Source organism: Cololabis saira, chromosome 2 (genome assembly GCF_033807715.1).
Source record: "Cololabis saira isolate AMF1-May2022 chromosome 2, fColSai1.1, whole genome shotgun sequence".
Classification (NCBI taxonomy): Eukaryota; Metazoa; Chordata; class Actinopteri; order Beloniformes; family Belonidae; genus Cololabis; species Cololabis saira.
The window spans coordinates 42020288-42048149 of record NC_084588.1 but is presented as its reverse complement, the minus strand read 5'-3'; the positions used below and the strand labels follow the sequence as shown (position 1 = coordinate 42048149).

General features: G+C 41.7%; 1 protein-coding gene across 1 annotated transcript; it reads left to right on the top strand.

The window, feature by feature from the left end:
* Positions 1–341: 341 nt before the first annotated feature.
* LOC133456628 (retinoblastoma-like protein 2) lies at positions 342–24898 on the top strand. Its single transcript, XM_061735142.1, has 15 exons — positions 342–446; positions 6441–6553; positions 6899–6999; positions 7083–7186; positions 7330–7467; positions 8100–8258; positions 8343–8403; positions 9043–9161; positions 9260–9436; positions 13618–13689; positions 21428–21499; positions 22026–22086; positions 22336–22475; positions 24355–24519; positions 24671–24898. Exons 2-15 carry the CDS (start codon positions 6480–6482, stop codon positions 24896–24898), a joined length of 1671 nt encoding a protein of 556 aa, XP_061591126.1. The 5' UTR covers positions 342–446; positions 6441–6479.
* The last annotated feature ends 2964 nt before the right edge of the window (positions 24899–27862 follow it).

Below are 27862 nucleotides of genomic sequence, written 5' to 3'. Positions count from 1 at the left end.
CGTGTGTAAATGTGTGTATGTATGTGTATGTATATATATATATATATATATATATATATATATATATATATATATATATATATATATATGTGTGTGTGTGTGTGTGTGTGTGTGTGTGTGTGTGTGTGTGTGTGTGTGTGTGTGTGTGTGTGTGTGTGTGTGTGTGTGTGTGTGTGTGTGTGTGTGTGTGTGTGTGTATGGAACATCTGAATAAAGTACTTCAGAGCTGAAGCCTTCTCGTTTGCAGCATGGTTTGCAGTGGCGCAGTTAGCAACGTCAACTCTGATTGGACGGCTGCCTCGCGGTGCTAACAGCTCCCGCAGAACGCCCCCTTATTTGGAAAACATTCGACTGGCGGTAAAAACTTTCTTCACGTGCTGCAGGCGGTGACCACGTGGCCGAGTTGCTTTAAACATAAACAAGAGCGATTCATCTGGTAGTTTGAGGTAATGTTTGTGTGAGAAACAGAAGTCATCCACTGAAGTTACACATTAAAACTGGATATAATAAAAACGTTGCAGCAATCTGCTTGACACTACAGCTTGTGCAGCTGTTTCCATCCTCCACTACTGATGCAAGCCCTGGTTTCAATCATGATGTTTGAATAATATTGTAAATTATTTTGCGGACTTTTTTATTGTTATTATTATGGTAGATGATTCTCTAATCAATTTAGTGTGAGAGTCTGTGTGCAGAGAAGGGATGGGAGAGTTGTGGCTTATAACTTACTGAAGGTATTTTATTCAGCATGTAAAAATATTTAAAAAATTAGAATTTTTATTTTATTGACAGCAATGTATCAGGTTTCTATATTTGTTATGTTTTCCAGTTTGCCTTGTTTTTCCCAATTTTTGAAATGACAAAAATTGTCAAGGAAATAAAGTCAAGTCTCAAGACTTTATTTGGAAAGACTTGTAGTGGAGGCTCCTTGTAGAATAGAAGCTTTATTTGTCATTGTATTACATACAGTGTATCAACACAACATTTAAGCTGCTACTCCGATCAGTGTTTTCAAATAAAATAAAATAAATAAAACTACTAATAAATACAATGTATGACGGACAAGACATCCCCCCAGACATACATAGACTTCTCACTCCAACCTCACTCACCCCCCCACACACACACCCACACAACCATACAGGATCTCCACACCCACAGTACACAATAATAATACAATAATACAGCAGTAAAATCAGCAGCAATAGATGGTGATAGGTGCAACAGTCCGAGGTAGTGTTCATGAGGGGAGGTATTCACCAGCTATGAGTTATTTAGTGATCGTATGGCCCAGGCCAGGGAAAACATTTTTTTTGTGAATCGATATATACCCAACCCAACCCTACCTGCTACCATAAATAACCCTTTAAAGCCTGGCCTATGAAGTAATATGCAGACAATCCTTTATTTAAGTTTTTAAATTCTAAATGCAACATAATTGGCCACTAAAGAAAATGATAATGAAAATAATAATAAGAAATAATAATTCTCAGTTGAATAAAAGCCTAAACAATAGTATAGTATAGTATAACAATAATAATAATACATCTTTATTACGGACTCAGAAGGTCCACACACATCCAACATACACAAACACAACCATTACATACTTAAAAAAAAAAACAAAAAAAAATGTCATCACTACAGAAAAAAGTTGCAAGCTATCATGCCAGTGCTTTGGAAGCCTGGATGTGAACCGATAGCCCATCATAGGGCTGGTTAAGGCCATAATGATGCTATTTTCTGTCATATCCAGTCGACACATAAAATTAAACATTAGCTTTCATAACAGTGCCTGACATGTTGGTACATTAGAGGACACAAATAACTGGCTGGCACTGTGCCACCTAGGAACACGGAGCAGCAACCGCATGGCATCATTATATGCCACTCTAAGCTTCTGCATACTTTTCACTTTGTAAGAAGACCAGAGATTAGCTGTACTGTAACGGGGTGATATAAGCCCCAAACAGAGCACATTTAACATTTGTAGAACACATAAAAAAGTATTGGCCTGTGCATATATTTTACAGTATTGACGGCGGATGTCAATGTCATCCATAAGATCATCTGAGAAGTCCAAGCCCAAGTTATTTCAATTCCTTAGTCATATCCAAAGAACCATCTGAAAGGTGGAAGGCAGGAAAAAACAACTTCTTGTCCTCTCTAGATCTCACGACCATGACCTTACTTTTTTTGGCGTTATAGTTAATATCAAATTTCCTGCCATACTGTGTGCATATTCTTAACAGTTGTTGTAACCCAGCAGTATATGGAGTACAACAAGGTCATCAGCATACATGAGATGATTGACAACATGATCTCCCACAATACAGCCTGTTTTACATTCATTTAACTGTCTTGAAAGGTCATCCATATATACATTAAAAAGAATAGGAGATAAAATTCCTCCCATTGCCCACATGAAAAGGAGCAGAGACAATATTATCCAGCTTGACCTGGAATGTTTGCTGAGCATACCAATACATAAGAATTCTAACAATATACTTAGGAACATCTCTCTCAAGTAATTTGACAAATCATTTTTCATGGTTGATTCTATCAAATGCATTAGAGGCATCAATGAAGCAGAGAAACACAGAAGAGTTTTGACTTTGATATTTAGTAACTATCTCCTTTAAGGCATAGATGCATAAATCAGTACTGTGTTTTCTTTTAAACCCAAATTGATTGTCGGTAGTTAAAACATACATTTCCATCCTATTTAAAATAATTCTTTCCAGCACCTTAGACAGGATACTGGCAAGGGCAATTGGCCTATAAATGTCCATGTGATACAGTATACAGTGATACAGTATAATATAGTATAGTAACAATACTAATAGTATAGTTTGGGGCTTTTTGTTATATCTTAGGAAACTTTCCAGGGAGTGGCAGCAGATTAGGTAAACCTGCATTTCTTGGAAAGAAGTTTGACTGCGTGGTAATTCAGCTTGAATGGCATTCTAACCCGAACCGGACCGAACTGCTCAGTGAAAAAGGGGCCTGTAATCGGTTCCTGCCCATTAGTTACTTAGCAGTTACTCCAGCATTCATATAAAATGCAGCGCTGACATTTTGTACTCAATTGGCTGCAGAGTATGTAAGTAAGTTAGTAAAATGTACCGGTATTTATAAATACAATTTAAAACAGAGATATTACTGACCAAAGTGCTGTACATGATAATAATAATAAAAAAAAGAAAGAACATTCAGTGACAACAAATAAATCACAAATATGACCTAAAAACTGTGGATTAGTTTTATATCTAAGATTCCGCCAGGTCTTAATGCACTTAAAAATAATGTTAAACAAAATTAATGTGCAGTTTACATGACTAGTATTCGTCAGAGAGTGGAAATCATATCTGGTTTAATATAGCTGGGGTTTGGCTTGGCAAAGATCAATGAAACAAGACAATGCCGGTGTTCTGCAGTAATACACAACAAATTCAGGGTCTCTTTTATAAGATCAAGAGGCTCCTGCTGAATAAAGCATGGCTCGTGTTAATGCTGCTGCCGCTGCCCTGGATGATTCCTGGTTTTGAGCCGTAGAAGTTGTACATATTTAAACCGGGACATTTCTAGTTTTAAATATCTGGAATTCAAGCCATCTAACATGCAGTTACGACGACACTTGAAGCTCCTTGTCTTTTTAACCTCCACAGCAGTGGAGTGATGCTGAAGCTGTGGACTACCGTACAAGTCCTTGATGAGGATCACAAAATACTCGGTCTCCTGCCAGTCTTTATATAGAATACCGGACGAATTAGCTTTATTTTGGAAAGGCTCCTTTGGTGCATGAGGCCAAGTAGCGCAGCCGCTGTCTCGTGAGTGAATTAAAAAAACAAGAACAGCTCTTTATTTTATATGCTGGCAGTGAAAAAATAAACTGATAGGCTCAACTTGGCTACGGGGAAGAACGATTATGGAATCATAAGAGTCGATGCTGCCGAGTAAACGCCAGCCTGAGTACGTTTATAAGCATTATGAAACTAAATACCTCACCCTCATGTGTCAAGGTCAGTGACTGAAGACAGTAATGATGAGCAGCGTTAAAGCAACACAGCGCCGTTGGGGCGGGGCGGCAACCCTAACCAGCCAGAAGACAAGTGAGAATCCAGATCTTTTAAAACTGTCTTACAGCAGTGTCAAGCTACTCCCTCAAAACTAGTTTGCCGTAATAATGATCTTACCAGGTTGATCTGCAGAGAGAAAAACAGTCGGGCACATGAGAAGTCTGTCTTCGAGGTAGCTGACCACAGGTGTCTTAGGAACAAGAGAAAGCATAAGTAATGGTAGAACGATGAAAGTAAAGGACCAGGGAGGCACAGCCGTCACCGGTTTTAGTGCAAAGTTGTATCTGAACAGGACGGTAACATCATCCTTCTGACAGACGGCTCAGGCCAGGCATAACATACAGTTACTAACACTTAACATGGAGGGGGTCAGGATTTGGTTTTTGTTTTAGGTGCAAAACGACAAATCACCGACTGTACAACAGTATGACTAAAAAACAAAGAAAATCAAGTCGTTCAGTACAGTTTAATAAGGTGGATTAGTTTATTGGAAAATGTTTCAGTGGATCAGTCAAAGTCCACTAAAACTAACAATGTGGAAAAGACCCAACATCATACAAAAAATGATCACCTAAGGATTTTGTTGCTAAAGGAGGTTCTACAAATGACTGAATTATGGGGTGTGCTTGATTTTTTCACGCCCTACCTACGCGACATTAGTGATGTTTGATACCACTGATTTCCTTTCCGATCCGATATTGAGTAAAATTCCGGCTGGTACCTGTTCGATACCGATACATTGGGCAAATACACCTAATGTGCCCGGTAAATCTAAAAAAAAAAAAAAAAAGGTATATTTTATATATAGCTGAAGAATACAAGACATCAGAGTCACTTATTTAGCTTTTTATTTTAAAGTCAGAAATATACTGAGGTAGCGGCCGAGCTGTTACAACAACAGAAAAACCAGTGTTTGAAAAATGGGTTATCACTAAAAAAGATGCTAAGTAAAATAATAGATCCATTAAAAAAAATAAGAGAGTAATAATCAAAAATAAGAACAACTATAAAAATTTAAATGAAAAAAGTAGTTCCTACCAGCAGCATGTAATTTAGACAAAATCTGAATAGTTTAGTTACTTTCCACCGTGTTCCTGTTAATGATATACATTCCCACAAATGACTGAAGTATCAAAAGTATTGATATTTTAGTTTGAGAATTGATTTTAGAGCATACAGATCTGGTATCGGCAGAGGTGGACAGAGTACTCGACCCCAGTACTTGAGTAAGAGTACAAATACTACTGGTCAAAATTTACTCTGTTACAAGTAAAAGTAGCTCAGTCAAAATATTACTCGAGTAAGAGTAGAAAAGTACTTGCTTTTAAAGGTACTTAAGTATCCAAAAGTAAATGCTTTTAAATTTACTTTAAGTAAGAGTAAGAGTAAATTTCTTATTTTCCACATCAGTAAATTACTATATTTTTTCTAAATTAATTTAAGGATCTTTTAACTCTTGTTTCTGAGAATTCGATGTTGAGTTGTTGAAAGCAGAGAGGTAGTTCTGCTTCGGCAGACACAAACATTTGAAAATAAATGTCTGTGGTTTGTCTGTGCCCTCGTTTTTTACTCGGTCGAACTCAAACATTGAGTTAAGATACGGCCAAGGATTTTGTGAAAGTCCCTGCTCCGAGTCCGGCTCATTATCAGACTCAGACGACTCAGCGGATTGTCTTTCTTCTCCTGACGCAGGCGTAGCCATTGTTGCGGCTCTGTCTTGACTTGTTGCGGCTCTGTCTTGACTTGTTGCGGCTCTGTCTTGACAAACGCAGGCTACTTTGGCGGTATCGTTTTGAGGAGGCTTGACGTATTTCCGCTTTACGTACATCCCAGTGGAGAGCGTGCACTGTGATAGGTCTCCTCCTTTGACAAAAACAGCTTGTGTCCAATAGGATTTTAGGGAAGAAGAAAAAAGAGCAGACCTGAAAGTAACGAAAAGTCTCTTGGAAATGTATTCAAGTAAGAGTAATAAATACCAAAGAAATCTAATACTCAAGTAAAGTACAAATCCTCTGGATATGTACTTAAGTACAGTACTCAAGTAAATTTACTCCGTTACTGTCCACCACTGGGTATCGGACGTATTGATATTCCAGTATTGATCCGCACATCAATACCTGGCAAAGATATCGACATGGAGTAATAATATTTCATGTGTTTTCCATCCAATTCCATGTAACTGGTACTAAAATGTTTACTATTTTTTGAACGGTGTTCCTTTAATGCTCCTTGATCAACATACATTTGACTGGTGGCATATCAACATGATAACAGATACTATAACTGCACAGGTATTTGTCCTTCTGGTCTGTTTAGTGTTAATTCACTCGTGCATATTTCATCTTCTCTTTCATTGTTCAGGTGTCCAGTCAATTCCTCCTGTGCAATTGTGCAGTCGTTATGGCAACCACGCCTCACACTGACGTTGGAGAGCCCAAGTGTGGTCCCAGTGAGCGTCTGATCCATTTATTCAGGTTGGTGCTGCGATCACACAGAGCTCATGGATCCTGAAGCAGCTTTCCATGGGATGACAAGCTTAACTGGAGCCGAGTTTAATTAACACTACGTTACTTTACTTTCTCAGCTTCATAAGTCACTGTCTGTATATGACAAATGCTGTTTTGATAAAAGGCATAAAAGGTGTAGTTTTTATTAATAATGGAAGGGTTTCCGTGTAATTAAATGAAGGAGAAATAAGTTATTCATATATTTGAATTTATATTTCAGTCAATTCCTCATTAAAGTTGTTACGACAGTGAAAGATGCTGGGACTGTTTTCCAACCAATATGTTTTTCTTCATGTTCTTTCTTGAATGCAGGAAGTGCCCAAATGATCCGACAGAGAAAACGGAGGAGAGACTGAGCCACATGCTGGATGTGTTTCTGCAGCACCAGATCAGGGAGAACAAGGACGCCAGAGGTAAAGGATCCAGTGGTCCTTGCTCTCTCAAATGCCGGTGAATGGCATCCGTCACACATCAATCTGTGTCATACTGTCAACAGGGCTGGCAGAGAAGTGCTGCCGCCTGACCAGGGAGCGCTACTACCAGATCTTGGAGCCTCTTCTCAGGCGAGAGGATAAAATAAAGGGTGTCAGTGGCGTCTCGGTGAGTGTCCCGCCCCCTTGTGGCCACAGCCAGAGCTGCAGTCGAGGCCTGGTGCCTCTCTGGGCCATGCATCAGGAGGAACACAGAGACACTTTTGATATGAAGTAAAGCACTTGTCCTTGTCTGTTGGCTGTATTTTGCAGATGACCTTAGAGGAGGATCTTTTCCAACGCCATCTGGTGACCTGCTGTCTGGAGATCTCTGTAAGATCCGCCCAAATGCCAAGCAGCTTCTCCACGCTTCTGCAGATCTTCCAACTACCAGCACACTCCTTCCCAAAAGTATGTTTTCAAGCTTGCTAGAGAAAAAACGCTGAGAAAATCTGTTCGGGGATAACCTCTACTGCTTTTTTTTTTTTGTATAGATGTCTTTATTGAGGGCATTAAAAGAAAAAGAAATAAGAGTTACAATAACAATATAATTATCAATATTTCCCCCCCCTTTTTTTTACTTTTCATAACATTAATTAAACCAAAATAAATAAATAATAATAATAATAATAATAATTTTAAAAAAAAGTAAATAAAAATAAAAAACAACAGCACACCCTCTCCCCTTCCCTCCCTCATATGGTCAATAGATTACATCATTCAAAATCATTTAAACATATGTCTATCAATACTAGAACAAAAATGAATAATAAATTAAATAATCAAGTCCTGTGTAAACACATTCATTAATATAGTCGATGATTCAGATCATTAGTCCATTAAAAGCAAAAAATCCAAAAAAGGTCCCCAAATAAGGTCAAAGTCTCTAGGTTTTTTTCTAACGGAAAACAATATTTTTTCTGGAGTACCATATGATCCAAGTTCATTAATCCACTGTTTGGGTGCTGGGGGGTTTTCTGATTTCCAGTTTTTTAAAAACCTCTGCTGCTTTTTGTTTGTTTCTCCTCCCGATGACCCGACAGATGATTGGACAGGTGGTGGGCGGACTTGGCCTTTTACATCCTGTGGCCAAAATGCTTTTACAAGTGGAAACAGACATTTTGGAGAGCTTTGCCTGGGCCAGGAACTCAAAGCTGTGGGAGGACGTCAAAGCCAAGGGCCCCGTACCAACCTGGGAGCAGGTGGGCAACAACAAACTCTGCATCGATGAATCCTGTTTGTCATGACATGACTCGCTTTGAAGGAATCCTCTGTGTCATTTCCAGGTGAGGCCTCTGACGCAGCAGGAAGATCCCCCGCCGAGAACAGAGTCTGATCAACCAGCAGGTGTGAACTGACTGATGAAGCTTAACTTTATAACCGCAACAAATGACTTGTAAAGAGTATGAACGACGACATTGTGTCAGACCTGCAACAACCCCCCCCCCCCCAAAAAAAAATAACAAACTGTCGTCCTGTCTCATCGGCCAAAGCTTCAGGAGGTGCTGTGGCATTACGGAGGCCGGCTGAGGAGTCGTTCCAGTTGTTATTTTGTCCTTTTCTTCCTGCGAGCTTGTCTAGAGGGGTGCAGCAGTATCATTGTTCTCTCTTGGTGATTCAGTCTGTCTTTTCAGTCGCACCTTCATCATTTGTGAAGAATGTAGTTTGATATTTTGCTTCATGCAGATGCGTACGTTTGTGCATGAATGTTGCATGAATCACAGGTGTAAATGACCTTCGCCAGGAGCACAAAACAACCCTTTACATCACTAAACTGCCCACATAGTAACTTTTTTTTATTTTAAAAACGTATTGCAGGCCTGGAATAGAAAAATTTATTTATATTTACTGTTAAATCTTATATTTCATCAACTCTTTCTTGTATTTATTGCATTTCCCATGTTGTCCTGATTTTTTTATTGAAAGTCAGAGTTGTAACAAAATCACTGTCATGGTAAAGACTCTCCTCCGTTCTGTTTTTGCCAGAACACGGTGAGATGAACGACCTTTTACAGAATAGCTCGTCTCCCAGCGTGCAGCGGGGTTCCTCCTCTGCCATGAGCAAAGCTGAGAGATACAACAGCTTCAAAGTATTTTTTTCCAGGGTGAGCCTGCTCGTCAGACGTTTAAAATCAAAGCTGCCGTCGCCTTTCAATGCTCCAGCTTCTGACGATCCATCTTCGCTTTGTTTTTTTTACCTCAGTTTTATGTTTTGATGGAGATGCGTCTGAAGGAGCGGTGTTCTGAGCTGGGCATCTCCGAGGACCTGAAGCACAACATCTGGACGTGTCTGGAGCACGCCTTAGTCCAGCACACGAACCTCCTGGAGAACCGCGACCTGGACCAGCTGCTGCTCTGTGCCATCTACGACACGGCCAAGGTGGGCTCACACCGCCACTTCAGTTAGTTAGTTAGTTAATATTTATTTCGGTCAATCAACAAACAAACAAAAACCAACAAACAAGATAACACAGGTTTTTTCCTGGTCAACATTGTGATTATTTGACCGAAAAGGTCTGGGCTTGAAGCATAAAGCTTATCTTGCCCACCTTTTAACAGAATAGAATATACAAAAAGAACAAATGAAGTATCATAAGTCTACACAAAATAATAATAATAATAGTAATAATAATAATAATAATAATGATAATAATAATAATAATGATAGCTCTGAAAACAGAAAGTGAAAAGATGCTAAGGAAACTGACAAAACCAATTTAAGTTGTCATTTTATCTCATGCATGTGTGCATTATTCTTTGTTTGCTTATTGTGCTCCTATATATGTGTCCATTACCTTTGCTTTGAATAATATCTTGTATGCTTTTATTGAATTTGCTAGTTTAAGGTCGTTATCTAATGAGTTCCACAGTTTTACTCCTAAAACAGATATACATCTGCCCTTTGTATGTATTCTTATTGCTGTTGTGTCAAACATTGCCGTTCCCCTGCATGTTAGGTTCAAAGTTTTAAAATAGATCACAACGAATGCAAGTCTTATTTTCATGTAGAAATAATTATTCTGAGGATTTATAAATATTTTAGATTCTCTACTGATTTTAGTTAAGGGGTTGTTCTCTTTTCTATCACACTCAACAATTTGAAGTTGCGAGTATCAAAGGAAACTTTGAGTTTGAGAATACAGACTTAGATAGTTAGATTTATTCCAGGTGAGACTTGGTCTCCATCAGGGTAGCCCTTCGTCAGGGATTCTGTTCACCACTTTTATGGAGAGAGTTTCTACACACAGCCACACTGTCGAGGTTTCATCTGAGTGTCAGCTCTTTAGCAGCAAAGTGTGACGCAACGGGGATGAGAATCAGCACCTCCACATCTGAGACCGTGGTTCTCAGTCGCAAAATACCGGAGTGTCCTCCCTGGGTTGGGAGGGAGGTGTCTCCTCCCGTGGAGGAGTTTAAAGATCTTCATTAGAGATGAGGTGACACATTCAGCCATCCAAGAAGCACTCGGAGTTGACCTGCTGGTCGTCCACGGTGGAAGTGGTTCAGGATGCTATACACCGCATGATTTCTGCAGTCTTATAACGTCGTAAAACCTCAGACTGCCCATCTTGGGTCTATTCAATCGTTCCTTTAGACATAAAGAAGGTACACTCACAGGGTGGGACTATTGCCCCCCTCGTATCGTAGCCGTATCTGATGCCAAACGATGTAGGATTTCATCATCAGTGTGAGCTGCGGTCAACGCAAAATGAGGATAAATCACTCAAGAGTAGTTTTTACAGCTGCTAAAAATGCTTTACGAAATAAGCAGCGGAGGAAACGTGGTTCCCGTCATGATTTGGGAGAAGGGGCCAACTTTGGAAGATATAACCAACATCCTAGGAAAGTTAGGAGGCAGTGTAAAATGTAAATACAAACAGAATGCAGTTGATTTAAAAATCTAAAACCCCTATCTCTTACTCCCAATAGAACATAAAAGAACATATCAGATGTTGACAATGAGACATTTTGCCATTTCCTGAAAGGAGAGGGCCGTGGTCCCACCTTGGTCTCCTGCAGGACTCCGGCTGCTCCACAGTACCTTTGTTCCCAGACTTTTCATTTCATGATGCTGTAAATGTTTTCTGTTGGTGAAAGAGCTGGACTGCAGGCAGGCCAGCTCAGTCCCTGGACCCGTCTCCTGTGGGGAGGGATGCAGAATGTGGTTCAACAAGGCCTACCCTGAAAGGACCTTCCCAGATCTGTCACACCGTTGGTGTTAATGCAGCCTTGTAGTTGCAATACTGTAATCTAACCCAGCCTCCATGTACACACAATATGTGCAATAACTTGCAATGCCTTCACAGAGTTGTAGGATTTCTGGTTCTATCAGGACACTATATCATGCAGTCTTTCATCGCATGACTCACATCGTATGATGTGGGACAATCAGTTTGGACCCACGATTAAAGATATTTCCAAGGTTCTTTCACAACGCCCATCTTTCCTCCGAGGCGGCCCAGAGTGGCGCTTTGTGTTGCAGTCTTTAGCCCTATGACCCAAACAGGGATAAGTGCAAACTAATGGATGGAATGGAAGTCCCTCAAACTAAAATAAGATCTCCTTGATTAAATGTTGTACTTTATCCCCTTAAGATGGTGCACAATTTCTAGTTGGGCTAGAATAAGACATATAGGGGTAAATCCACAAAAGGATTGCGCGGCTTTTGCGGCCGCTAAACCGGTGCAAATGACACAAAAAGAGAGCGTCTAATTCACAAAGCACCCGCAAAGGGCGAATTGCACCACAAACTGCGCTGCCAAGTAAATAGTGGCATTTTGCGCCTGTGCCATTTGCATGCATGTAAATTAGGTAATATTCATACATTCGGCGCAAAATTGCCCCCTTTCTATGCAAATAAGCCTCATTGCAAAAACCGTCTAATTCACAAAGGCCAGCGCTATTTGCCACACGCAAAAATAGTGGAGTAAATACCATCTTTTCGAAGCGTGTATTAACTGCGCGCAAACTCTCTCCTCACTCCCCGTCTGTCTCTGTTTCTCTCTCTCTTCAATATCATTCAAGCCTGTGTGATACTGCATGATATTAAGGGTGAAATCTACATTCAGACATGACTGTAGACAGTCAGATCAAGTTGGGTTGTGGACTTATCTTGGATTTAAAAATAAAAGTAACAGGACGGAGCGTTCATCCATACTTAAGGGGCTGCTTTATTACAAACAATTCCACCATATAAACATATAAATCTAGAATGTGTGTGTTTAACAGCTGACCTGTAGGTGTAGTGTGTAGCAAAACAAAGAACATGAATTACCATTAGATCCTGATCTGATCCCGATCCAGTGTTAATGAGGTTACTGGTGCTGTGCCTTGTGCGTAAATGCGCACAGCCTCTTAACATTTGACATTTCATTAGCTTATGTCATACAGACACTGAGGTCTTTTGATGTGTGTGTGGAGATGATGGCTATGTTCTACCACACGATGGTGGCCAGTGCACTCTTTTTTGCTGCTGTGTGTTGGGGGGGCAGCCTTGCAATCAAAAACACCAGGCGACTGAACAAACTGGTCAAAAAGCGGGCTCAGTGTTGGGCAGGAGTCTGGACCCGCTAAGATCTGTGGTGGAGAGGGGCACACTGAACAAACTGAGTGCTATAATGGACAATAGCAGACACCCTCTTCACAGCATCCCGGAGCCACAGAGGAGCAGGAGCTGCAGCGGTCGGGTCCGCAGCCTCCGCTCACTGCGCACGGAGCGGTTCAGGAGATCCTTCGTCCCCACAGCAATAAGACTGTTTAACTCGTCCTGAACTCAGTTTCACACACTCACCTCTGCCACAACTGGTCTATATTTTAGTTTGCACTTTACATGATATTTGTTTAAAAACCTTATATTTCATGTTTATTTTAATATTATGAATGTGCTTTTATTATCTGAATGGAAGTGTGGTTGATTTTTATGTTTATGTTTTGATGAGCTGCTGGACGATTGAATTTCCCTTTGGGGATGAATAAAGTTCTATCTATCTATCTATCTATCTATCTCTCTATCTATCTATCTCTCTATCTATCTATCTATCTATCTATCTATCTATCTATCTATCTATCTATCTATCTATCTATCTATCTATCTATCTATCTATCTATCTATCTATCTATCTATCTATCTATCTATCTATCTATCTATCTATCTATCTCTCTATCTCTCTATCTATCTATCTATCTATCTATCTATCTATCTATCTATCTATCTATCTATCTATCTATCTGCGAAATACTAGAAGTACAAATACGTGAAAGTTGAGGCTATTGTGCTCTCTGCAGTTTTCATTATGGACCAATCTGTGTGCTGAAATATGGAGAACACTGGAAACAGCTCCGCTCACTTACTCAGACAAGGGCAAATTGCACTCAGCTGCAGAACTTTATGGGCGTGTTTGCGCCGGCATAAAATTAGAGCAAAATCTTTTGTGAATAGGACCTTAAAGCGGGGCAAATTGCGGGCGCAAATGCGGCGCAATTCACAGCGCTATTTGCTGGCGCAATCTGTTCTTTGTGGATTTACCCCATAGTGACAGTCATTTAACTTTTCTTTCACAGATAACCCAGAGAAAGTTGATCTTCGACGACGTCGTGAACTGCTTCAAGTCTGAGCCAAATCCCAGCAAAAGTGTAAGTTTTGATTCTTTATTTTAAGTGGACTTTTACTTTTTTGACGTTTTACGAACACAACAGTCGAGGCATCCAGGGGGGTGGAGCCGCTGTTAGCGGTCACAGAACCGCATCTCATCTCCTCATTAAATGTAAAGTCATGTTGAGTCATTTGTCAAATAACGCCATTGTAAAATGTTATTTCCTTATTTAGGTTTAATTCAGACTCTAAATGTAAATGTACTTTATTTATATAGCCCTTTACAGCCACCTTTAGGTGAGCCAAAGTGCTTTACAGAATAAAACATACAGAAATACAACATACAATCATAAGACGGAGCAGAAAAATAAATAGAATAGAAAAAAAAGTAAAACTAAACAATGAAATGACAGCTGACGGTATTTCTGAATGATCTTCTTTGGTTTTCGAAGTTGATGGTAGTGTTAAATTCACTGGAGTCAATCAATAACATTATTTATTGTTGATAATAATAATAATAATTTCAATTTATATAGCGCTTTTCACCTGAAACGACAGATCTCAGAGCACTTTACAAAGAAGACTAAAAACAAGACTAAGAAACTAAGACAAAACCTAGCTACTAAGTAAGATAAAAAGTTGTGGGCAGCAAAAAGATAAAAAAAATAAATAAAAAAATATTTGAATAAAACCGGTCAAGGGAAGAGTTCAGGGGAAAGCCTGCTTATAGAAGAGTGTTTTAAGGCCTGTTTTAAAGGACTCCACAGAAGGTGCATTCCTGAGGTTGACAAACTTATTCATGACCAGGTTTTTTTTTTTTTAACCATCTTCCACATTTAACAAAAATGTAATTGTGTTGCTATGGCTCAGCTGTAGGGGGGGCTGAGGTGCAGCGGGTCGGGGGTCAACAACCCCTGCATTCAATCTGCTCATCGCTGTTCCCACCTTTAAGCTCCAGCCTGGTTTCAGTGCGTCTGCTCGTCTGCTCCGGGACTGAAACCTCCACACGAAGACCAAACGCTTCTAATTTCACAAATGTTCTTCGTTGAGAAGGACACGTGTCCAAGGGCGTAGGTTTGGTCTCAACATTGCTAGGGACGATATAACAGCATAACCTGCATGTACACTTTTAGCTGGGGACGGGACATTAATAAGACCAAACAGATTGGGTGAACGGGGGTCAGGGCTACATTTGTCACGAATATGAACCTAATTAATTGATAGGCTAACTGATCAATGCAAAATAAATCTGTATTGACTTATACTAACTTTCATGTGTATTGGTTCACCTGATACACGGTTCGATTCAAACCTTTGTTTTCAAAAACTACTAAAGAAACATTTTGAAAACTTCCAGAATATTCCAGGATTTTATTAGCAATTTAAATTGCAATATTTGAACATAACTTAAATTATATTAACATACACAATAAATGTATTAATTGTACTTATTAATAATCTCTTAACTATCCAGAATGCAAAAAATAAACATTTGTCTAAGACCATCAGCCAATCAAACGTGCGTTTGAGGAAAAAAAAATGGACCGGCAAATTCAGCAAGTGAAAAGGGGTAAATATAAGTGAACATAATGAAAATAATTCACTTAATAATGGTAGGGTCAATTCTATCCTTACAACATTTGGGAAGACAATCTAAATTACCTATATATCTGAACTCATTATATAATGCAAATAAGGTTGCTTAAGAGTTGGTGGGGACAATTTGAGCCCCCTGAAAAGTTGGTAGTGTTATGTCCCTACCGTCCCTATGCAAATCTACGCCCTTGCACGTGTCAGTAAATGCGAGCGTCCCCAAGAATGCTCCGTAGGCCTGAAGACGTAGTGAAATACATGCCGGGCCGGTGAGGAGCGCTGTGATGTGCATCATCACACCACCCTGCTAATGACGCAGCCGCGTCTGTCAGGGTTGAGTGGAGGCAGGGAAACATCTGACATGCAGGGAGGAGCGTGGCCCTCTAGAGCCCGGGTCGCAGACCCCTGCTGCTGAGGTTAAAGGTACTATCACACAGGATAAGATACTTCAGGTTCGTCCTCGTGGCAATCAGACGACAGTTGGAACGCAGCAGGGAAAAATGTGTTAAACAAGGAAAGCATTGATCAATACTTCAGTCAGATGAAGTCCAGCAACAGAAACCACAGTTTACAGGGCAGCAGATACACTCTCGCTGTGGAGGAGGAAGAGGAGGCAGTAAGAAGGGATGCAGGTGACGTCAGAGAGACAAATAGGAAGTCAGGAGCAAGGTTAGGTGGCCTCGGGCAAATGATAGCAGAGAATGGGAGGCAGTTAACGGAGATTTGTTGATCATCTAACCAGGCTTAAAGGGGACCTATTATGAAAAACACGTTTTTTCTTTCTTTAACATGTATAAAGTGGTCTCCCCTCACCCTGCCAACACAGAGAAGGAGTAAAGCAACCAAATTCTGCAGTGTCTGTACAGCCGCCCGGAGGATCCTTCCAGTGTCATGTGACTTCTACGAGTCGTTCATATTTGCGCATTTTCGTTACGTAAGCAAAATGCAAACCACGCCTCGGTCTCCTCCGCTGCTGAAATCACGCCTGCAACCAACTCCGCCGGCAGGAGCATCCGCCATTGTTCCGAAGCGGTGGTTGTTTGAACAACGAGACGACAGTAAAAATTAGGTTTTGCATCGACACTTACCCTCATAAAAGGATCAGTACCAACAGTACGGACCCGGCAACTGCACACGAGTCAGCGGTAAGCAACGTTATTTTTTTATGTTATTTATATTTGTCTACAAGTATGATCTTTGCATGGGCTAAGTACTTAGCTTAGCTCCGGTGCTCCAGTGTTACCTAACGGAGCCACTCACTCGTTAGGTAACACCGGAGTTCTAGTAGTAGTACATTTCTTTTCTGTCTGGTTTCAGATCTTCCAAGCAATGCACCTGAAGCTGTTCAACGACACCTTCAGAAGACATGCACGGTCCTTCCTTGACCCAGCAATAGTGCATAAATGTTATTTATATACAACTTATGTTATTTTATCTTTTTTTAACAATAAAGTTGCTATTTGTGAACATTCAGTGTTGTGATTTCTTTACAGTTAACATGATTCATTTGTCTTGTAACATAAATGAAATGATGAGGAATCGGAGTAAATAAATGTGGTGTACCTGTTTAGAATTCAATTAAATCTTCCTGTGTGAATTAGTGTGAAGACGAGGTGACCCGGTCCCCTCTTCAGGGAACTAAAGGCTGATTTATGGTTCCGCGTTACACCAACGCACAGCGTACGGCGTAGGGTACGCGTCAATTTAACGCAGGACCGTAATTCAGGCTTTATGGAATTGATTTTGTCGCTGACGCTCGCATCGCATGGGACACGGAGCCGGCTGCTCTTCTGGCCGTAGCGAGGCTTTGTGCCCTCCACGCCACGCCCTACACGTCATTCAGGCAGCCAATCAGCACAGAGCCTCATTATCATAGCCTCCCCTCCCCTCAGACTCCCTCATAGAGAAGGAGGTTAGAAGCGGTAAAAATGAAGCCTGATAGCCCAGAGGCTGAATTTCTGATTTATGTAGAAAAAACAAGCTTTAGATTGTTTTTAAGACATCTGCGTTAAACCAACGTAGAGCCTACGCCGTTGCTGTGACGCTGTCGTGAACCCTTCGGACTTCTCCGTCACTCCATTTCGCCGCGGTGCAGTACCCCCAGAGCGCTAGGGGGGTGCGTTCTTTTCCTGAATGGTTTATCGTTGTCTCTAGTTGATTCTTTGTTTAGAGTCGCTCCTCGACTTGGTCCATGTTGATAATGTTCTGTCCGTATACAACAACAAGATGTTTAAAAATGGCGGGGATGGCGCAGTCTGGAACCGGAAATGCGTTGCTACCAAGCAAACCAATCACAGCTCTCTCGGTCTGAGTTGGGTCTGCGTCGCCTCGACGTGTAGTTAAAGGGGACATATTATGGCATTTAATGTATATTTTAAACAGGCCTTGAATGTCTTAAAAACAATCTAAGGCTTGTTTTTTCTACATAAATCAGAAATTCAGCCTCTGGGCCATGTCTATAGTTTTACAGATAATAAAGCCTTTTTCTGTGATTCATTTTCAGGGCGGGGGGGGCTATGATAATGAGGCTCTGCGCTGATTGGCTGCTTGAATGACGTGTAGCAGGGGAGGAGAATAAGCCTCGCTCCGGGGAGAATAGCAGCTGCTGCGTAGCAAAGCGTGTCCACGGTTCTGCGTTAAATCAACGCGTACCCTACGCCGTAGGCTCTGCGTTGGTGTAACGCGGAACCATAAATCAGCCTTTAGTCACCTCGTCTTCACACTAATTCACACAGGAAGATTGAAGTTAATTCTAAACAGGTACACCACAGTTATTTACTCCGATTCCTCATCATTTCACTTCTTATGTTACAAGACAAATGAATCATGTTAACTCTAAAGAAATCACAACACTGAATTTTCACAAATGGCAACTTTATTGTTAAAATATATAAATAAAATTTATGCACTATTGCTGGTTCAAGGAAGGGCCGCGCGTCTTCTGAATGTGAACAGCTCCAGGTGCTTGGAAGATCTGAAACCACAGAAGAAAAATGTATTACGGTACTGAGCCGCCGGTTCCCCCGGAGGCTCCTCATCACCGGGGCTCCTCACCAGACCGGACCGTCGAGGAACTCCGGGTTCGGACCTCCGAACCCGGAGTTCCTCGACGGTCCGGTCTGGTGAGGAGCCCCGGTGCTCCGGAGCTAAGCTAAATACTTAGCCCATCCAAAGATCATACTCATAGACAAATATAAATGACATAAAAAAAAAACGGAACTTACCGCTGACTCGTGTGCAGTTGCCGGGTCCGTGCTGTGGGATCTGATCCTTTTATGAGGGTAAATGTCGATGCAAAACCTCATTTCTACTCTCCCTCGCTGTTCAAACAGTCACCGCTGCTGAACAATGGCGGACGCTCGAGCGAGCGGACAGAGCTGGTGGTGGGCGTGGTTTCAGCAGCGGAGGAGACCGAGGGTGTGGTTTGCATTTTGCTTACGTAAAGAAAATGCACAAATCCAAACAGCTCACAGAAACCACATGACACTGGGGGACTCATTCGGGCGGGGGAGAGCAGACCTTGCAGATTTTCATGGGATATCATCTTTTCTGAGTTGGCAGGGTGACGGGAGACCACTTTATATATGTTAAAACAAGAAAAAACGTGTTTTTCATAATAGGTCCCCTTTAAATTTTTTGGGAGTTGCACGTCAGGCTACGGAGAGACTCCTGCGTAGCCGCGTACCCTACGGCGTAGGCTCTGCGTTGATTTAACGCAGAACCATAAACCAGGATTTAGAGGGAGTGCAATAGAAAGATTATAAAGGGTGGAAGAAATTATTTAGCTGTATGCTGTCATTGCTGTGGGGGTTTGAGGTACATGACAGAAAAAAGGGTGCAAGGACCAATACGTTGGTAAAGGAAAGGAGATTGTTAAGAGAGCAGTTAGAAAAAAGGAAAAGACTGAAACAGAGTTTTGCAAGAGGAACTAAGAGGCAGACGACGGGTGCTCAAAAGGGCAGAAGATCTTTGAAGATATTTGAAGAACACCTATTCAGATTTCGAGAAGAACAGAAAAGTAGGTCTTCCATTAGGAAAGATGGTCATGATGGGGATGTTAGGCCACCTTCAGGAATCAGTCAGCCGTGCACAGACCCTTTGAGCCGCAGGGCCAGATGGAGCCCCCTTTACCCCGCTATACCTACCAGCTCTGCAGCTGCACAGAGACGACCTCGCTACTTAATAGATACAACGATTTTTGCAGGATACTTGCAGCACACTAGCCTGATCTGGCTAAAGGGGAGAAATAAAGATTCTGCATAGCTTGATTTGCAGCGTTTTTCATTATTTTTAGGGTGGCTGGGATGTTTGTTTTCAGATCAAGAGTCTGGCAGAGGGTAGAAATTAGTTTTATGGCAGGGTGTATCATTTCTCCATTAGCATTCATAAATGGAAGTAACAAGTACTATTAAGTAATAATGTCCGGCCTGAGTTTTGTGGCGAAATAAACATTGGGGAGTTTACCTCACTGGGCCGATGGTTCCCTGGGAAGATGCAGGTCCGTGGACTTGGATTAGGGGAAGAAATAGAAGTAGGAGCATGTATTATCATTATTTTTTTCCTTTAATCATGAGGATAAGGGAGTCGGGAGAGGTTCAGACCAATTACACCTCTAAAAAGGAGCTCCAGGAACAGACAGGTCATTTACGGAGGTGTCAGTGGCCTGGACAGGGATGGGAATCGAGAACCGGTTCTTGTTGAGAACCGGTTCCCAGTGTTTCAATTCCTTGGAATCGTTTGCCTTTTTCGCAAACGATTCCCTTATCGATTCCAGTGGGCGCGAATGACGTCACCAAGCACGCTGCGCAACGTGCGCATTCGCGCCCAGCAGGAAAACACGGAGACAACGCGGCATAAACGCTCGAAAGTTTGGTTACATTTTACCAAAAAGGATGAAAACAAGGCGACAATACTTGCAATGTGGACATTTCAACAAAGGGGGGAAACTGTTAGGACCCGGCCGGCTGATGCGCTGGGAGCGCGGAGTCAGCCGGCGTGTGGTAAGGCTGATTTATGGTTCCGCGTTACACCAACGCAGAGCCTACGGCGTAGGGTACGCGGCGACACGCACCATACGGCGTACCCTACGCCGTAGGCTCTGCGTCGATTTAACGTGGAACCATAATTCATGCTTTAGAAGAACTGCGCTCCGGCGGACAGCGGAGCGCGCTCCTGACACAGCTGCAGCTCGTCTGCTCATCTATAGGAGAAGTTAAAGCCGCTAGATTCTCCTTTCATCAAGGCAGGGAAGAGAATCAGGCCAGAATAGATGAATGACACCAGCATTGACTAAGTTTGTGGCGTTGAACATGTTACTGGACATTCTTGTGTAATTGCCACAAAATAATTTGTTGTATTTAGTTAATTTCTACAGAAGAATATTTATTTTATTATTTTATATTAAATACATATTTCATATTACAAATAATTTGTGGGGACCCCCTGGCACCAGCGAGGAGCCCAAGGCTGGGGGCGTCTTAAGACCTCGTTTATCTTTTTTTTGTCCAAAGATATAAAACAAGTTGATATTAAAATTGTTTGTTCTCCTTTTTTCCAAATGAGAATCGATAAGAGAATCGATAAAGAATCGAATCGTTAAGCAGAATCGAAAATGGAATCGGAATCGGAAAAATCGTATCAATTCCCATCCCTAGGCCTGGTTGATGGCTGTCTGAGAGCATGCTGGTGACACGATGGCTAGGAGATGGCAGCCATGAGGTGGATGAAGCAGGTTATGGATGAGTTGAAGGGCAGCAGAGGAGGCAGCGTGCACGGCCCAGCCTGGCGGGGGGAGGGGGGTTGCTGATCGATCAGACGGGTGTCCCAGGCTCTCCCCCCTCCTCCTCCACTCTCAGAGCTGCTGGTGGACGTGTGGTTGGCAAGGCGATGGAGGCTGTTACGCTGCCCAGGAGCAGTGAGAGTTGGTGTCAGGGGTGTGACTCTGGGGCGCCAGAGATCAAGCATTTAGCTTTCTGAAGTGTCGTGGGTCGAACTAAACAAAGCACCGGTGCAAGGAGGCTCCACCTGAAGACCCGAACACATGTCAGCTGTCGCTGCTCACTGACGTCCCCAGGTCTTCTACCGAATCCTAATTCCTCCTGCAGCACCACTGTCTTATGTTTGACTAGCTGAGCAATACTATGTAAACTATAATTAATGAATTAATTGAATGAATATTTTCTCCAGATAAGCCAGACCGAGCTGACGCTTGACGATGTGATAACCTGCTACACGTCTCAGCCAGATCCCAACAAAGCCGTAAGTTCTATTCATTTTAAGTTGAATTTTACTTTTCATGTGTTCGTTCACACATTTAAGAATACAACAGCAATAGAAATGTTATTTCATTGTTTAGTTTGAACTAGGGCTGGGCGATATATCGAGTATAGTCGATGTATCTCGGCTTCCACTCTGTGCGATGTACAAAATGACTCTATCGTGAATATTCGAGTATACATTTGCTTTTAGCCGCGGGCATTAAATTACAGACTTTTCTCACTCTCTCGTCTCGTCTCTCCTTCTCTGAGACATAAAACAAGCGCACGCAGTCACATACGTCAGTCACGTGCTGTTGTGTGCATTATCATAGGTCCTGCTGGTGTCGGCGCTGCTGTCCGGGACCGCCGGTCACTTCCACCCCGCTTTAACTTAACTTTAACTTTCCCAAACTCAGCTTGTTTGCGCTCGCTAGGCACAGCTGTATTAGCTGACGGAGATTCGGACGTGGGCTCTGCTGGGGTTTAGTGTGAAGAATTACTTTTGAGCTAAATGTTTCTGTCCTCAGAACTGTGACGACAAGCTGATCCCAGGGAGCGTTGGGAAAACACTTCCCACTGAAATCAACGGTAAGATCCTCCGCTCATCGTAAAAAAATGTAGGATTAAAAGTCAGATGCTCAGTTTTTCTCCATCTATATAATTGAATCTAGTAATAAAATGTATTTGGTTATATTACTGAGAAAACATTCTCCATAAAATCATCATATCAGGAGTCAACCACAATACCTTTAGTCTTTAGTCTCTAAATGTCCTGCTTTATATAAGAATCATATTTACCCTGTGAGTGGTGGTAACTTATCATTTTGTTGATTCCAGATAATGGAGACCACACATATGGCATTCTGACCCCCAACACGCCATCAGGAGATGGGGAGAGAGGTGCTCTCATTCATTTTTACCATGACTACAGCACACGAATGCAGCAGTTCACCAAGCGCTTTGCACCAAACTCTGGGGTAAGGGAAACATTTCAGCTGGAAGTTTGAGCCTTAAGAAGAGAAGAGTGTAAGGAGCCAGAGTTAAGCAAGGGGGAACGTCAAATATCAGGGATTTAAACAAGTCTGATATATCAAATACAACAATGTAGGAAGGGATCTGAAGAGGGCGAAACCCAAGGACTGTTAGAGGTCAAACAAAAAAGGGCTTTGAAGAGAAGAAGAGCTCTGGGAGACAGACAAGAGAGAGATGGAGAGCTGCCTCGCACCACCTTAAAAATGAAAAATGGTGACGACCCTGCTTGGCCTGTCTCAGGAAATGGAGAGCTGACAACAGCTCAGGGTTAGGACTGCAGAGACCACATTTATCAGGGTTAGGACTGCAGGCCGATGCACTGGGTGGCCCGTCTGAGCCAAGCCTTTCATGCCACGTGTTTCTCATTTATAAAGCTTGCTTGCGCACAAAACAGGGCCTGAAAATGCGCAAGCCACCTTCTATGCAAAGGTTGGGATTTAAAAAGAAAAAACTAACCGAAAAATCTGCGTATCCCTACGCCAACCCTGACCCTCCCGTAGGAACATACTTAAGATATGGGGAACTGGCGACGCAGGCTCTGAGGTGGTGAAATGAAGCCAGATTCATGTAATACTCTTAATAATGTCATCACATATCAGACTTATAATATAATAGCGCTGATCGTGTCCCTCTGTGTTTGAAGCACAGCATCAGTCAGGACGCTCTGGTGCTGCTGGAGCTGCAGCCGCGGTGAGTGGGCTCGCCCCTTGAAATACGGAATTGTTACGTAATTGGGAATTAAAAGTTTATTCCGTATTTCACAATTGTCCCATGCACGTCTGTCACACACGCACACACTAGTTAAGCCTAATTATGTCTAAATTATGGTTCCACGTTAAATCGACGCAGAGCCTACACCGTAGGGTTACGCCGTAGGTTACGCAGCGACGCGCACTGTAAGGTGCGCGTCGCCGCGTAACCTAAGCCGTATGCTCTGCGTCGATTTAACGCGGAACCATAAATCAGCCTGGAGCAGCACTGAGGGGAGGAGGGGGAGTGGGGCTCCCGTCCCGTCTTCGCAGAGTGTCTTGATGATTTGCAATTACAGGCTGAGCCTACCGTTAGTTCTTAAACTGTAAAAAGTGGGGGGACAAAAACATGAGTTTGAAAAGTGGGGGGGACATGTCCTCCCTGTTCCCAGTGGAAATTGCGCCCTTGCGCCTCACAGCGTTTTATTTTCACTTGCTTTATTTAATACTATTTATATACTATTTATACTTTTACTGTGACCACCAAATAATGTAGTTTTCCTGTCCTCCACCTCATCCTCAACATCTCGTTCTCAGTCTCCGTGAAATTTAGTGGTACGGTGGCTCGACACGTCTCATCATGCGTCTCATTCATCAACAGGCTGCAGGAAGCCGCTGCGTATGCTCAGCAGGCTCATTCATATGCAAATACTACTTTGCATTGCCCATTTATGGTAAAAAGTGGGCGTGTAGAAGGCGGGATATGAGCCGAATTCAGCTGCGCAACCTTCCAGCTGGACTGTGATTTATAAAGCGAACATTGCGTGCAAGTGTGCGTGCACAGGGTTTTATAAATCCAGATTTTTTTTGCGCCCGCCATTTTCGGCTTTTGGCTTTACGTGCACTTTTAGTATGAATCCTTCGCTCTCTTTTATAAATGAGGCCCCAGGTGATTATCCAGCAGTCCCTTTAAGACTCAGGTGCAGGTAAACAAGATGTAGGGAGGTAAAATTCCTGAGTGCCTGTAAAAACACATGTTGAAACAATCCCAACCATGATGAAGGGTAACAAGAGGATGCAACAAAAACCAAAGCTGGAGAACACTAAGTTACTCTCCGTTTCCTTTCTCTTCCAGGGAGAAACTCCTCCGCTGTCCCCATACCCCCAGCCGCAGAAAGGACCCCCGAGGAGTTACCCCCTTCCCGGCCACAAAAACATCAAGGTCTCGTTGCTGGACAGGAAAAGCACCCCAACTTATGATAGCCCAATCATCTACGCATTCAAGTCCAGCCCCCCAGAGGTATGAGAGAATTTCTCTCCAGTACAATAATATCTGTAGTTATTTGTCATATATGCTCTTGATTTGCTCGACAAACCAATTTAATGGGGGGAAAATCAGTCAAACCGTATTCCAGTGCAAAGTTTGAATAAATCCCCCCTTTGTTTCACAGTTTTTGCGTACGATCAACAACAAGATGAAATCCGTTGCCTCACGCAGCAGCCCACGCCGTGGTCTCAAATTTGACAAAGAGGAGCTGGCAGACGATGGACCTCCGTCCAAGAAGCCGCGCCCGGTCCTGCAGAGACGTCTGTGGAACGTGGACAACGATCGCAAAAGAGCGAAGAACCAGAGCCAAGCTCAGCCGTCTCCGCCTGAAGATCCGGATACAGAGTTGTAGGAGGCTCCGCTCTCTCCGGTAGAGTGCAATATCCGAGCCAAACGTTGGAGGAGAAGCACATCGTAGATAGTTTTTTTTACGTTTTTTTTAACAACTGGCGAGAGATTTTATAACAAGTCCCGGTGTGTATGCTGCACCGTTTTTAGAGTTGATGACTGAAGCAGCAGTTGGCTGTGAAACGCTCGCCGAACGTTGCTTTGACACTCAGGTACATATAAATAGAATATATTTGGTTGGACTGCAGTCCAACTGCTGGCGTTGCGGGGAAACGTGCGTTTACACCCGTCTGTGGTGTAACCAGGTCCGCACAGTCACGAGCAGACGTCAGCATCCCCTCCTTTAATCCTCTGTGTTTGTGTGTGTAAAAACAGTGCAATCATCTGACTGTAGTAGGTTTCAGTATTACACACAACCTCAGACTTTTAAATCATGCCATCATTTATTTATTTAGCCATAAAGAAAAAAAAATCATGTGGGTAATACGAATTACCTCCATGTTTCAACCATGTAAAGATCCATCTCTGGAAGCAATAACTTGAAGTCATCGTTTCCTGAAGGGGGAGGAGTTCTGGCCCAATCTTTTCTTTCCTTTACAACATGTCTGTCGGGGAAAGTCTTGCATGGCGTCAAATCTCTGAATTATTAAGACATTTTAAACTGACATCTATAGTTCTGTTTCCTTGAACCCTGGAACGTCCCCGAAGTTCAAAGTGCTGCGTGGTATTCGGCAGGGCCACGCACCTTTTTTAATATCGCTCATCAAAAATAATCCATCAAAAATAATAGAAAAATAATAGAAAGTATAACGATCTTCAGTGAGAAATTTCAAATAAGCCAGTTTGCAGATGACGCAGCCGTCTTCTTGAAGAATAGATCGAGAATGTCTTTTCTAAAGCCTCAGGGATATCCTTAGATATAAAAAAAGTGTGAATTATTTTCCATTCATACGTGCACAGATCCCAGTATTGCTTCTCATTTGAAGTAAAATACCATGAGATATTGATTTTGTAGAAATATTATCAGAAGAGAGGATGTTAAAGTAGCTGAACGTTTAACAGGCATGAAAATAGATAATTTTATCAAAGGCGGAAGGCACTCCAAGTTAATTCATCCGTGTCACTGTCTCTTCAAATACTATCAATAAAAAAAAGCCACAACCGTTATCTTTCATTTTTTATGGAAAAACAAAACCCATTATATTAAAAGATCACGATTAGTTAAAGAATACGAGAACTGCGGTATTGAAGCTTCAGAATTTGATTAAACAGTTGGAGCTTTTATGATCAAATGGCTGAAAACATATTCGTCACAGCCAGAATCCTCGTGGTTTCATATTCCAAGATCTTTGTTTGAAGAAAATAGGAGGAGGATTTCTTCTAAAATGTGATTTTGAGGTACACAAGATTCCAATGAAGCTTTCTAACTTCCACCAGCAAAATTCTCCAAGACTGGAAAATGATATTAACTCATAATTTATGGAATAACAGAGCAGTCATAGTAAATAGACAATCAACATTTAAGAGAGATTGGTATTTTGTTTGTAATGGATGTTGGATTCTGATGGAGGACTTTTGGACCACAGGGCTCAGCCAGGAAAATATTACATCAATTGCACTCGGAAGGAGTACAATAAGATTTGTATATATTTGTATATATTTTTAATGACCTTGTTATATTTACGTGTTAAATGGGTACTACCAAAAAGGTATTTGATGATTACAACAGAGGATTTAAATTATGAGGAATTAGGGTTAGGGTTAGGGTTAGGGAAAGTAACTATGTCCATGCTGGAAAAAACTCACTCTAAATATATTAAATGGCCTATTTCCCCAAAGATTACAGAAACTCACTTTAAAATACTGTATAAACTTTACCGGTTACAGAATGTCTTTAAAAAAACAATTTAGGTTGATTTGTGCACCTTCTAGCTGCAGATGAAACATTACAACGTTTGTTTTTCCTCAAATGTCCAGAAACTTCTGGTTAAAACTAAGAAACTGGTTATTATTTAAAATGAATGAAGATGAAATACCAGTCGTAAACATTTCTCATATTTTATTCTATATAGATAATTTGGAGTCTAATATATCTGATTTGATGAATAGAATTGTTCTCCTGGGTAAATATCATATCCACTGTAGTAAGTCGAGAAAGAGTAACCCCTCTTTTGATTGTTTTTTTAAATGATTTTAAATTGTTTTTTTTTATCTCTAAAAAGAAAAAAGAAACCAGCAAAATGGCGAGGGAGATTTGTGATGATGTGTCTTGTTTTCTGCTTCCCTGATTCAAGCCTCAAGCCTCCTTTCTTGTGTTTTGGTTGCCTGATTTTAGAGATTTGTGGTTTTGTTATATTTGCACCTTGAAAGGACCCCAGTCTTTGTTGTTTTTTATTTATATGTATATTTTTTATTACTTTCTTTCTACCTGGCCCTTTTTGAAAACATTTTAATATATATCTAGTAGGTATTTTGTCATCCTCAGGAAAGGTTGTTTTAATGCTGCTCTGTTGTTGTGTTCAATCAAAAAGAAAAAAGAAGAGCGGCGGACATGTTGACCTTCACCTCTGCATAATTTGTACCTTCTGGTATTTAAAGATCTTCCCGATGCTCTATCATCGCCATATTGCCCGATGCCCTTAAGTCCGCCCAGGTCCTTAACCCAAACCGCCGCTCCCGAGACAATCACGTTTGCCGTGCGCATCAGCAGTTTCTGCTGAAATGCACGTTTCTGAGTATAAACCAACAAAACTGCTACGTCTCAACTCGTTCTAGTTGAGCTAAGGACTTCTCTTATAATGTATAAGGCACACAACAACCTACTTCCTTACTGCATTCAGGAAATGTTTTCACCCAGAGAAAGTCGGTATGATGAACTCAGGGTAACTTGTATGTTTAAAAAAATAAAGGTAAGGACAAACTTTAGAAGTAGATGTGTTTCTGTTAAAGGGGTAAACTTGTGGAATAG